Source organism: Elephantulus edwardii, unplaced genomic scaffold (genome assembly GCF_000299155.1).
Source record: "Elephantulus edwardii isolate Elephantulus edwardi_28Jun2011 unplaced genomic scaffold, EleEdw1.0 scaffold00260, whole genome shotgun sequence".
Taxonomy (NCBI): Eukaryota; Metazoa; Chordata; class Mammalia; order Macroscelidea; family Macroscelididae; genus Elephantulus; species Elephantulus edwardii.
The window spans coordinates 877,898-892,390 of record NW_006400010.1 but is presented as its reverse complement, the minus strand read 5'-3'; the positions used below and the strand labels follow the sequence as shown (position 1 = coordinate 892,390).

Here is a 14,493-nt window from a genome sequence, read left to right as displayed (position 1 = left end):
GACTGGAGCAGTGGGAGTAAGTGCGTTTGAGATGGCTAGGTTGACACAGGATAGAACAGCATTTAGAGCTCTTGTACATAGGGTCGCTATGAGTTACAAGCGACTCGATGGCACATAACAACAACAACAAGTCACCATTTCACCTCACCAGAGAGCCTAGATAATTTTATGAAAGATCTTGAAATTCTGGAAACTGTTCTGCTCAATCTATTAAGGCCTCCCTAGAGAAGTCCCAGAACTGTAGAGTATTGAAGAAACTCTTTTAGCAATATCCATACGCAGACAATAATTTTGTAACTTTTTTAGTGTGTCTCAGGCATTGCACTTGCTGCGAAGGGTCAAGGACTGCAGCCTTCAGTATGGACTGAGGCTCAATGTCAAGAAGACAGAGATTCTCGCCACTGGACCAATTGGCAGCGTCAGGATGGATGACGAAGAGGTTGAGAGTGTTCACAGCTTCCGTTTGCTCGGCTCCACGGTCAACACTCTTGGCACCAGCAGTCAGGAAATCAAAAAGCGTATCGCAATGGGAAAGTCTGCTGTTAGGGACCTCTCTAAGGTACTCAGGAGCAACAGTGTCTCTCTGGAGACTAAGGTGCGCCTGATACAGGCCGTGGTCTTTGCAATCGCTTGTTATGCATCAGAGAGTTGGACAATGACTAGGGAGGACAGAAGGAGAGTGGATGCTTTTAAGCTGTGGTGCTGGAGAAGGGTACTGAATGTACCCTGGACTGCCAGGAAAACAAACAGATTCATCTTGGAGAGGATTAAACCAAGCTACTCCTTGGAGGCAAGGATTCTGGGGCTTCGTCTGACATACTTTGGGCATGTTGCCAGGAGGGAAGGGTCCTTGGAGAGGGACATCATGCTTGGGAGGTTGGAGGGACAGCGCAGGAGGGGAAGACCCTCTATGAGATGGATTGATTCGGTGACTGGGGTAATCGGGATGGGTGTGTCAGAGGCGGTGCGGTTGGCGCAGGATAGAGCAGGGTTTAGGGCTGTTGTGCATAGGGTCACTATGTGTCGGAAACGACTCGACGGCACATAACAACAACAACAACTCAGGCATTTTAAGCATGACTTCTGCAGTAATCAAAAAATCAAAAGACATACCCCATTGGATAAATCTGTCACAGACCTCTTTAAATGGCGAGAGCTAGGATGTTAAAGATTATGGTGCACCTGACCCAAACAGTATTTTCAGTTGCTGCACCTGCATCTGAAAGTTGGACAATGTGTGAGGAAAACTAAGGAATTGATGACTTTGAACTGTCATGTTGAGGAAGAGAGTTGAATTTATAACATAGACTGCCAAAAGAATAAGCAAATATGTTTTGGATGGAGATGCAACCAGGGCACTCCTTGGAGACAATGATGGTGAAACTTCATATTGTATACATCTTACATACTTTGGGCATGTTATCAAGAGATGCCAGTCCTTGGAAAAAGACATTATTCTTGGAAAAGGAGAGGGTCAGCAAGACAGTGAAAGACCCTCAATGAGATGGATTTACACAGTGACTGCAACTATGGTCTTGAGCATGGTAGTGATTCCGAAGATGGTGCAAGATAGGGCATGGTTCCCATCTTTTACTCGTAGAGTCACTATGAGTTGTAGTCTACTCAGTGTCTCCTCACAACAATAGTAACATTTGTGCTTCACATTACAGTTTATATTCTTCATTCAAAAGAGGATGTTGGTAATAGAGTCTGATTTACTAATCCATTAAATATGGATTATATAATGTAGTATTTAGGGGAGGGGACAGTTGATATATTTTCCCCTGTAAAAATAGCTACCGACTTTAATTTATTCATTGCAAATACTTTTTTAAAAAAATCAAATGGGAATTATATACATGACTCTTAACCTGGCATATTACAGAGGAATCTGAATGACCACCTCTATTGAAAGAGAAAGCAGAAAAGCTCAGTATCAGCAGTAAAAATAAGTCTAGAAGCTGACTATGTAACAGACCATATACATCTTATTTGTATGCAAGTTCAAACTGAAAGTGAAAAAATGAAAACGAGTCCATAAGAACCAAATACAACCTTGAGTCTTTTCCAGCTGAATTATTAACCATGTCAGGAATAGATTTTGATGCATTGAAGACTAATGACCAAAGACCAGAAAAGTTGTGGGATGACAGCACAAAGTCATTACAAAGACAAGGAAGAAAGCAAACACCAAAACTGATGTCAGAAGAGACTCTGAAACTTGCTCTGGAACATAGATAGGCTGAAACAAAGGGAAAGACATTCTGGAGTAAGAGAGCTGAGCAGAATTTTCCAAAAGGCAGCTTGAGAAGACAAAACAAAGTATTATTATGAAATGTGCAAAGAGTTGGAGTTAAACAGCCAAACAGGAAGAACATGCTCAGCATTTCTCAAGCTTAAAGAACTGAAGAACAAATTTAAGCCATGAGTTGCAATACTGAAGGATGTTATGGGCAAAATGTTGAATGACAGAGGAAGTGTCAAAAGAGGTGGAAAGAATACACAAAGTCACTATTACAAAAATAATTGATTGACACTGAAACATTTCAGGAAGTAACGTTGATCAAGTACAACCAACCACTCAGGAAGACAGTTTGGCGTTTTCTCAAAAAGTTGAACATAGAAACTCTGTATGGCCTAGTTATTTCACTACAAGGAATATACCCCAAGGAAATTAGACCTGAGACACAAACAGAGAACTGTATACCACTGTTCATAGCAGCATTACTCACCATTGCAAGATCATGGAAACAGCCCAAATGTCCAACTAAAACTGAATGGACTGAGAAATTGTGGTACACTCACATATTAGAATAGTATACAGCACTCAGGAACAACAATTTAAAAAAATACTACATAACTTAAGAGAGACTTGAGAGAATTATGTTGAATGAACTAATTCCATCTCATAAGGACAAATACTGCATAAGACCCTTCTTGTAAAAATAGAAGGACAACTAGTAAAACATGTATGGGGACCTAAGGGGAGAGAGCGTGTTAGCAGAGGGGTAAAGGTAGGTAGGGGCGAAACCACAGGGTTGCACAGTTTGGTGAGTGGAGGGAGAGGATGAAGGAAATGGGAAGGATCCAGGAGGGACCTGAAAAGATTGGGGAAATAATGAGCAAGGTCAAATGGTGATTGATTTTCTAGAATGTAATGCATAGGAATGATTGTATGAAACACAGTATGGATTAAAAATAATATGAAACACAGTGTAAAAGAACTTTTTGAGCAAACCAATATAAAATAATTTAAGAAAAAAACATGCAACAATGAAAGAATCATTTTAAAGAGAAAAGCAAACTGGGTGGTGGGGAGGTAGGGAGGAAAGTATGCAACAATGAATGAATAGAAATCCAAAATAGCAATTTAAAAGATTTTTTTAAAAACCAGTGGTAATGGAAGAAGAAGCTGCACTGAAAGCATTGGCAGAAAAAAATAAGGCCCCAAGAATTGATGGAATACCATTGAAGTGTTTCAGGAAACAGAAGCAGCTTACCCAGTCTCTCTCAGTGAATTTGGAAGATAGCTACTTGGCTAAGAAACTGGAAGACAGTTCCTATACCCAACAAAGAGGATCTAACAGACTATGGAAATTATCAAACAATATTGTTAATACCTCATCCAAGTAAAATCTTGCTGAAGATTATTTTAAAGTTACTAGAACAGAAAAACAAAATTATTAGAACAGTGCATCAACAGGAAACTTCCAGAAATATAAGCTGAATTGGGCAAAGTTGTGACATAAAGGATATCATTGCTTATGTCAAATCCAGATTGAAAGCAGAAATTATCAGAAAGATGTTTACTTGTGTTTTACTGACTATGTAGAGCCATTTGACTTGATGGATCATAACAATTTATGGATAACATTGAGAAGAATGGGAATCCCAGAACACTTAATTATACTCATATGAAACCTATACCTAGACCAAGGAGTAGTTGTCAGAGCAGAACAAAGTAACACTGCATGGTTTTAAATCAGGAAAGATGTGTGTCATGTATTGTTCCTTTCTCCATACTATTAAATATGTATGCCACAGAAATTACTCAAGAAGCTGGACTACATGAAAAAGAATTGAAGGAATACAGTCGACACTATCTTGCTTGCAGAAAGTGAAGAAGTTTTGAAACACTTGTTGCAGATAATCTACAAGCAGATTTGTAGAAGACTACAGCCTTCATTATGGGTTATATCTCAACATCAAGAAAACAAAAATCCTCACCAGTAGGCAGCATCAGGATAGATACAGAAAAGATTGAAGTTGTCAGCTATTTCATTTTCCTTGCATCCACAATAAACATCAGTAGCAGTAGTGAAGAAACCAAAAGGCATTGGAGAAATCTACTATCAAAGACTTCTTTAAAATGCTAAAGAGTAGCGATGACAATTCAGACACTTTAGATATGCCTGATCTAAGCCACAATATTTTCAGTTGCTTCCTATAAATCTTGAAAGTTGGACAATGGATAAAAATGCCCAAGAAGAATCACTGTTTTTTAATTGTCTTAACAAAGGATACTGAATATCCCATGTATTGCCAAAAAGTCTCTCTTGGAGGAAGTACAACCAGAATGCTCCAAGGATGGTGACACTTCGTCTCACATACCCTGGTCATGTCAAGAAGGGCCATTCCCTGGAAAAAGATAGCACACTGGGAAAGGTAAAGGGTCAGAGAAAGAGAGGAAGACCCATGATACTGTAAACTGTCACAGTGACTACAGCGATGAAACTGAGATGACAAAGGTCATAAGGAGAGTACAGGAAAGGGCAGTCTTCCCCACCTGTTGTTCATGGTGTTGCTTTGAGTAGTAGTTGACTCCTTCACGACAACAACAACAACACTTTTTTTTCCAATGACTTGGATATTTCTTCAGAATAAATTTTCTGGCTTATATCCAAAAGATTATCAATTTAATATTTAAAACAATGAAATAACTTTTAGTCTCTATTTGACTCCTCACAGGTGCGTCAGTATGTTGTACAAGTGATCTTCTCTGTGACATTTGCATTTTCTTGCACTATGTTTGAGCTCATCATCTTTGAAATCTTGGGAGTGCTGAATAGCAGGTAAGATGAATAAATTAAGTAATATGTAACTCTCCTCTCAAAGACACTTGTATTACTTTCTTTAGTGGAAAAGTTACCTAGTCTCATAGCTGTGGAAACACCTAACATTTTGTCAGTACATTGTCTCAGTAATACATTGCAGCAAATAGAGGCATCTCAGCCACCTAGTAACTGGGGTGACAAAGATTATGAGACAAACAAGAGTGTGAGGGATGGGAGGAGTTGAATAATTAAAAGGAATATATTCATTCCTTGTTATTGTTGATAGATGCTGTTGAGCCGAGTGTGACTCATAGCGATCCTGTGAATGACAGATCTGAACGGTATCCTATCCTGTGCCATCCTCACAATCTCGGACACACTTGAGCCCATTGCTGCAGTAACTGTGTCAATCCACCCAGTGGAGAAGTCTTCCTCTCTTGCACCATCCCTCCACCTTGCCAAGCATGATGTCCCTCTCCAGTCAATAGCCTTTCCTAGCAACATGCCCAAAGCATGTCAGATGAAGCTTTATCATCTTTGCCTCTGAACCTTATTTTTTTTTCCTTTTCCAGTTTTACTGATTTCTAATAAAAGTCCTTTACCTTGTTCTGCTAGTTGAAAATCCCTACCTGAAAAAAATCTGAATTCCTTTCCCCAGAGCTATTTAGAGGTTTCTCTGACAACTGCACTCTAATTCTTGCTAAATTAGTTGACATCAAGGAACTTGGTGACGTAGTATGTTACATGTGGTATTTCAAACTGAAAGGTCAGTGGTTCAAATCCTCTGACTGCTTCATAGAAGAAAGATGAACAGTGTCCTTCTATTAAGATTTATAGCCACAGATACCTGATAGAGGGACACCATGAGTCAATCTATTCTAAGGCAGTGGTTTTGGGAATTTTAATTATTACTAATTTTTACAAATGTCATCAAATCTAGTAGAACATAGTTTGTAAAGCAACTTCTTTCTCTCTTCAAATAAAAGACCCATTAGTTGATAAGACAGTTTGTCCAAAATGTTTTTTTAACTGCTAAGACTGATTAAAATGTTCTAAAATTGTGATAATAGTTATACAAATCTCTAAATACATAAAAAAACATTTTCTTATATTAAACACTGTTATCCATTTTAAGTAAGTATATGATATTTATGTAATACTTCAATAAAGGTATTATGAAAAGGAATTTTAAAAATTAAGTCCTTTTAAATTATGTAATAAAATATATTTTATAATCAGTCATGAAACTAATCCTATAAATCACATTTTTAATTGTATTGGGGATAGAAAAGAGTGTTTCTTAATACTTATAGCATGTATTCACCTTTATTTTCTTCTAATTCTCTTATTAGACTAAGATTTCCACTGAAGAAACAAAACAATAGTCATTCCACCAATAGTGTTATGTGTTGATGTGTCTTTTGATCTGTCTTGCTTATGAATATAGCTAAAACATTGGCATTCTCATTTTTGTAAGTGAAGTTCTTGGGAGACTAAGATGGTCACATTTACCTTTTAGAATTTTATATCTAATTTTTAATGTCTACAGATGAGCAGATAGCCTAGTTGGGTAATCAGATGGAATAATTTGGCATTAGTTCAGACAACAAGGGTTTAAAGTTGCCGCCTCCTTCCCGTAGCTGTAATATTCTTTCACATGTGTTTCAGCTCTCGTTATTTTCACTGGAAGATGAACTTGTGTGTAATTCTGCTGATACTGGTTTTCATGGTACCATTTTACATCGGTTATTTTATCGTCAGCAACATCCGGCTGTGTGAGTACTTTGCCTTTTTATGTTAATACATAGATTGAGAAGAGTATTTGGGGGAATCAAGGTTATGGAGGACTCCATTTCTACATTGCTTTCAGGTGTTGCTGCTACATGGGGTACCTAACATACTGCATCCACTAAAAAGATTGACACCAAAAAAAATATTTCTTAGGGAATGATTTAGACTAGTTGTTTCTGCCACAGTGGCATTTCTGTTTCTACTACCTTAATTTCCCCCTTAACTCACATCTCAGCTTCAGGCAGGTTTCATTGATGCAATCCCAGAGGTGTTTGGTTCAAATCCACCAGATGCTCTGCTGAAGAAGGAGGGACAATCTCCTCCTGTACCAGTCAGATCCGATTTGATGGTACACACATAACAAAATAATAATAATAATTTCTAAAAAATTGTGTTGTCCCGTTATTCATTTACCAAGTGAACAAGCCAGTCGAATTTTAATGAACTTGGTCCTATACTCTCAAGTACAGGAAGCTCTTTAGCATATGTCTGTTTTCTAACAGTTTTGTCTCTCTTTGTCTTAGTGCATAAGCAGCGGGTGCTTTTTTCCTGTCTCTTATGGTTGACCTTCATGTATTTGTTCTGGAAAATAGGAGATCCATTTCCCATTCTCAGCCCCAAACATGGTAAGTGTGTAGCAGGAGAATGGGAGAGGAGGAGGTTGCTTAATTTTCTAGCTTTGAAAAATTCTTTTAAAATGTATGCTTATGGGCCTTAGAACAGCAGATGATTTCTTCTAGAAGTGATTTCTTTGAAAAAATGTTCTGTTTTAGAATAAATTTTCTATTTCATCCTACCCATTGTCGTTAAGTCGATCCTGACTATAAGACAGTAGAACTGTCCCTTAGGATTTCCAAGGCTGTAAATCTGGACAGACGCGAACAGTGGAACAGCAGAAGCAAACTGCTGACATTTTGGTTAGCAACTAGTGCTTTAGCCACTGCACTGCCAGGATTCCTTTCCTTTATCCTAAAAAGTATCAAATGGTGATTTTAGAACATTTCTGTTTTTCTAGAACAGAAGTTTGGGGCTTTCTATTAGTAAATAGCTTCTAGAGAGTAAGTTTGAGGAGACAACTAAATCTACTATGTACACAATTATAGAATATGTGCATTTGAAATGAAATCTCCATAAGCCTATTTTTTCTCTTTTTATATATTTTTGCTTGATTTTACTTCTATCCATAAGCTTTTTCAAATTCCCAAAGGACTCTATTACCGAAAAGATAAACGAGTATGGTTTATTGTGATAAATGACAATGCACTGTCAACGTTAGTTTTTATCTAAACTTAAAAAGTAAGCAGTTGAAGAGACTACGGCCTGGATAACGCTTATGTCAGTCTCTAGTCTGACATCGTTACTCTTTAACACTTTGGAGAGGTCCCTGACAGCAGACTTTCCTAAAGCATCTTACCTTTTGATTTCCTAACTGCTAGTGCGAAGAGTGTTGATTGTGAATCCAAGCAAGACATAATTGTTAGCGGGCTTCATCTTTTCCCCATCTCTGATGATATTGCCAGTAGGCATATTATTTATTGAATGCCTGCTATAGGACAAGCAATAAAGAAAAAAAAGATAAATATGACAGCCATTATTTCTTCCTGGAAAGAGAATGCAAGTTCAAGAAATATTTTATTTATTTTTTTTTTAATTTTCTTCTCTTTGTAAATCTTATTTTATCTAGCTTCTTTGAGCAGTTGGTTTTTCAGGAATCCCAAAGAAGAATTGCTTTTTTAAAGTCGTGTTGGTAGAGAATATTGAATATACCATGAATTGCCAAAGAAAGAAATATTTTTAAAATAAGATTGACAAAATTTAGATGGAGATTATGTATTCATGCAACATTCCTCAAATCCTTGCTGCATACCTGTGCATATGTACTGCATACCTATTAAGTGAGATACATCCATGAATAAAGCAAACTTGTTCTCTGATATCCTAAAACTTACAGCTTGGTAAAATAAGATTAGGTAATAAAGAGGTAGATATATAAATAGTTATCGTGATCATTATTATCAATGAGCAGATTTTTGTGATAGACTATAATACAGTTAAAGATACCAAATTATCACAAATCAACCTTTCTTAAGAAATTGTTCTTCATCCTTCATTTGAAGTGTAGTACCAAAGGAGACAACGTATAAACATATGAAGTAGAAAAGATTTCAAAGGGAATAGGAGCTAGGAGTGTATATTTTTTATTTTTGTGACTAGATAGTTGCTAATATAATTTTAAAGATAATACAAAAGAAGAAACAAGTTAGGGAGCAAGATAATTTCAGTTTAAGATAGGTTGAGGTTGGGTGGCGAAACTGTCTCACATAATCTGAACATGGTAATTATAAGGAGCCGGTCCCTAGAGAAGGGCAGTATGCTTAGAAAAGTAGGTCAGAGAACAAAAAAAACCTTAACAGTATAGATTGGCACAGTGGATTGACTTGCAACAACAGTCTAAAACACGGCAGAGATTAGGAGGCTGGCTCAGGATTGGGCAGGATTTCATTCTGTTGTACAAAGGACAGCTCTGCGTCAGAGCTGATTCAGCAGTACCTAACAGCAAACAGCAGCACACACATTCAGGTGATGATATTCAGTAGGCGATCAGATATACAAGTAAAGAAGCTTAGTAAAAAGGTGTAGATTTATCAGTCCACATATTAATGATGCCAAGAATCTTAAAAAAAGAAATAACATCTTATCAGCTAAGTACCATTAGAGAAGCTGGAGAAATAGATAGATCACCTAAGAGAAATATGTGTGATCTGAAAAGAGAGAAAGACAATTGTGACCCCTGCAGAGAAAAGGCCAAGAAAACTCAACTAGAGAAGCAGAAAGGAAAATAATTTTAAACAGAAAAGACTTAGTTCCATAGACATCAGATAAAACAGAGATGGGCAACTGTTACTCAATTTTGCAACAAGGGGAAAATGTATGACCATATTGTGGTAATGGTTAAGAATTCTGACTGAAGGTGGACTCCTTGGGTTTGAATTCTAACTTTACTGCTTATTAGTTAAGTATCCTTAACTATGTTACTTAACATATTTGCCTCACTTTCTGCATCTGTAAATGGAGTTTTCAGTAATGGTTACCTCATAAAGTTGTTAGGATTAAATGAGTTAATGCTTAAAACAGTGTAATAATCCACCACCATCTGGTTGGGTTTGACTCATAACAATCCTACCTCAGTTTTCCAAGACTATAAATCTTTATAGGAAACTGCCCATCTTTTTTCTAGAGAGCAGCTATTTGAAGCACTAATATTTTGACTAGTAGTTCAACATATAACACACTATACCATCAGGGTTCCTCTGTATATCAGTTCAGAATTCACCTCAGTGCCTTGAGTCAGAACTGACTAATAGCTGCCCCTACAGGAGGTTCTCAGAAACTCTAAATCTCACCGGAGGAGATTGCCCATCTTTCTCCTGTGAAGCAGCTGGAGAATTTGAACCACCAACCTTTGGTTTGTCATTGCAACCCCCCCACCTATTGGTGAAATTGTTTTTACTAATAGTAATTGTTTTATATATATATATATATATATATATATATATATATATACACACACACAGAGAGAGAGAGAACACACGCTGGATTGCAGCCAGTTGAGGAATCAATGGGAGATCAGATAGAAGTGACAGAACTCTGAAAGGGGAAATAGAGGGGACACACTGAAGGCCTAAGAACTAACATTTTTGGGGAAGACCAGAAACACAAGTAGAAAAATGTTAGCGTTTACAAATACCATCTTGATTACAGATGTAAATATAGATAAAATTAAGGTAGTTTGCGCCTAATTTCTTATTCCTTACATAATGAGAGGATTAACTTTGGCAATGACAAACCAAACCAACTTGCCATTAAGCCAATTCCAATCTTTAGTGGCTACATAGAACAGTAGAGCAGCCCCATAGGGTTTCTAAGGCCATAAACTTTACAGTAGCGGATTGCTACATCTTTCTTTACCAGAGAAGCTGGTGGATTCAGATCACTTGACTTTCACTTAGTAGTGGAATGCTTTGCACTATGAGGATCCCTCAAGGTTAAAGATCAGTAAAAGGATTTTAAGAAATGGCTATTGAGGAAAATGGGAAGAAATGACTGGCCAAAGGCAGGAGAAACTCAATAGTGTTTTAGCTCTCTTAAGACTGAAAAACACAAATTTGTAAAGGCATCTCTATCACAATGCATTTTAAAATTTCTGGACACAAAAAGGGAGCTCTGGTGGCTTAGTGACAAGAAGCTGCACTGCAGTCCCAAAGGTTCCCAGTTAGAATTCTCCAGATGCTCTGCTAAGAAGGGGCAATCTCCTTCTGTGCCTGTCATATCAGACTCTGGTACACACACACACACACACACACCAAAAAAAAACCCAAATAAAATTAAAAGCATCAATGATTTAAAAAAAAAGTTCTGGACAGCTCAGGCCTGGGGACAGGAAAGATAAAGTACTATTCCAGGGTTGGGGGTTTGTGAGGCAAGTGCTTCAGAAAGAGAAGCATAAGGAACTGACAGTGCTGGTGAGAATATTAGTAGCACACAAGCCTGGAATCCAAGCCTGGAGAAAAGGGAAATAGGAGTTAGAGGAAATAAATGACTGAGACCAGAACTTGCAATGAACTCCAAAACAAATGTAGTGAGATTAAAAGGAAGCTCTAGTGGTAAGAAACTGCACTGCAGTCTCAAAGACGCCGGGTTTGAATCCACCAGCTATTCTGCAGAAGAAAGATGGTTAATCTCCTCCTGTGAGATATGCTGGCTCTGAAAATGCACTGGAGGAGGATCAGCTATACATCTCTTTCAATTCAAAGGCAAACAATAGCAATGAAGTTAAAAGAGCATTCATGACTGTGGAAGTGGGGTGGGGGAGGTAATCTGACATGGAATATTGGAATTTTCTGTTTCTAAACTGACAGAATAGATGAATGCCAGCTGTCATGTTTAGCCATAGCAGTGAATGGCTGAAAGTGATTATAGCCTGGAAAATAAGATGTAGAAATAAATTAAAATTCCCTTTTTCTGTGACTCCAGACTCTATGAGTTATTAAACATGACTTTCATTTATCTTCAATAATTAATTGGTAGTGTTTATTTTAGCGACATTGTTGATTTCAACATTCTCAAGTGATAGCATAATAGATAATTAGAATACAAGTGCTCATCTAAAACAAAATTTGAGTTACTTACCTATAAATTCTTACCATTTACTAGTTGTATTATATGTTTATTGAATTCAAAAGTGTTACAACATAAACTAAGGCACTTGCTTTTGACCTAAGAGGAGAAGAATGGATAAAATGAAGATAACTGTATTACACAGTATTATGTGCTATTTAATACATTTCCAATAGCATTACAGTTTGTACACTTTTGCAAAAGCTTCTACTAAAAGTATTTTGCTTTGTTACAGTTCATACTGCCTACTTATAGTAAACGTTATTTCTAATTATTGTTTTTATTATTATTTACTATTTATGTTATATACTGTGGAATCAGAACCAACTTATTTAGCTGGCCCACTAGTAGATTTTCAGAAGCTATAAATCACTTTGGAAGAGATTGCCCAGCTTTCTTCCTTTGAGAAGCTGGTGGATTTGAACCACATGCCTTTGGTTTAGCAGTACAACTCCTTACCAGTAGGCCACCATACTTTCCAATTTTATTATTACCATCTCTCAGTAATAGAGATGATTTGAAAGCATGTGAGATTACGGAAAACCCAACAGACATTTATAAATTTAGTATTTGTAATTGATATTTTCTTTTGCAGTGTAGGTGATAACCAGTTTGTCTGTATTATTTAACACTGATGTGTTTTGGTGTTTTTAGGAATCCTGTCTATAGAACAGCTCATCAGCCGGGTTGGTGTGATAGGGGTGACTCTCATGGCTCTGCTTTCTGGATTTGGTGCTGTCAACTGTCCATACACTTACATGTCTTACTTCCTCAGGTAATCACAAGTTAGTCTCCTTTTTCTCTATTCCTTGAATAAATATGTCATATTACTCATCATCACTAATATTTACATATTATATCCATGATATTATATTTTTATTCTTTTGTCTGTAAGAACGTTGACCCAAGAACTGGTCTAAATAACTCCTAAGACGTTTCTCAGTTGTCCTTGTTATTTTTTCTTCATTTGTTTATTTTTTTAATGGCAAATTTAAGTCTAAATCTCCCTTCCCAAAACACTAAAAAACAAACAAACCCAAAAGCTCATTGCACAGTGTATTTTAATTTCTTAAAATTATTATTAATTTTAATGAAACTTTGCAGAGACTTTGGATTTCCATTCATTCACTGTTGCACTTTTCTCCCTGCCCATCCCTCCTCCGCAGTTCGCTCTTCTCTTTGAAAAGTAAAAGAAAAATTCTTTCATTGTTATACAATCTCTCCCTCCAAGTCCACTCTACTATGCAGCCTTCATTCTGGACTCCTGTCATGACAATAATACCTAATCATATATCCCTTTTAAAAGTTCTCTCCCTCTTCTGTTTCAATGCAGTATACATAATTTATCCTATCTTTCTCAGTCTCCCACCAAACCCTATGTCAGTCCCGTTTTACAATAGTGGCACTATGCAATATTTGTCCTTTTGTAACTGAGGTATTTCATTGAGCATAATATCCTCCAGAGTCACCCATTTTGAATAATATTGCATGAGTTCCTTGGTTTTCAATGCAGCGTAGTATTCCATTGTGTATACCACAGCTTCTTTATCCATTAGTTTGTTGATGGGCACTTAGGTTGTTTGCAGCTCTTTGCTATTGTGAACAAAGCCACAATAAACATGGGTGTGCATATATCTGCTTGAGTCACGGTTATGGTTTCCAGTAGTGGAATTGCTGGGTCAAATGGTATTTCTATTTGCAACTTTTTGAGAAATTGCCATACTGCCTTCCATAGTGGCTGCACCATTTTACACCCCCACCAGCAATGAATAAGGGTTCTAGTTCCTCTACAACCTCGCCAGCATTTGTTTTTTGCTGTTCTGTTAAATTTTGCTATTCTTACTGGGGTGAGATGATATCTCATAGTTGTTTTCAAATGTATTCTAATTTTTTAAATAAACTAGTATAATAAAAAAAATTATTTTTATAAACCACCTCATTACCATCAAGTAGGAACCAACACTGCTGACCCTCCATTGAGTTTTCAGAGGCTGTAAGTCATATGGGAGGAGATTGCCCATCTTTGTCCCACAGAGCCCCTACTGGATTCAGACTGCCAGAGATGGGCCACTGTAGGATTAACAACACAGCTCACTACCAACTACACCACCAGAGCCCCCTCTCCCACCTCACAGCATAGCCTTCAAGACACATTCCTAGTGGACAGCAACATGAAGTAACTCCAACTTCAACAAATCAGTCCCTCCCAAACATCGTATTATAGGTGATCTTTTTTACCAAGTTAAAAATCAAGTTGTTTGCCAAATTTAAAAAGTTGTCGCTTTCTACCAAATTAAAAATATTCTTAAACAACAAACTTTTAGAATTATATCAGTGTCACTGAATATACAATTCTGAATACTGCAATACTGAGTAATTAATTTAACAATGTAGAAATTGTTAAATTAGCAACTACTTTGTTACATGTATTTTTTAAAAAATCTTTTTTTAATAATTTTTATGTATGTAT

At 36.9% G+C, this 14,493-nt stretch overlaps 1 protein-coding gene across 2 annotated transcripts in view; it reads left to right on the top strand.

The window, feature by feature from the left end:
* The window catches only part of LOC102869697 (Golgi pH regulator-like), a 56,057-nt gene that overhangs the window by 17,753 nt on the left and 23,811 nt on the right, over positions 1–14,493 (top strand). Inside the window, exons 3-6 of one of the 2 annotated variants that reach the window (XM_006899520.1) lie at positions 4,969–5,072; positions 6,723–6,829; positions 7,370–7,471; positions 12,678–12,798. In XM_006899520.1, coding sequence (XP_006899582.1) covers positions 4,969–5,072; positions 6,723–6,829; positions 7,370–7,471; positions 12,678–12,798 — 434 coding nt within the window. Of the gene's footprint in view, positions 1–4,947; positions 5,073–6,722; positions 6,830–7,369; positions 7,472–12,677; positions 12,799–14,493 lie in introns of both variants that reach the window. The other variant, XM_006899521.1, reaches the window with a different exon arrangement.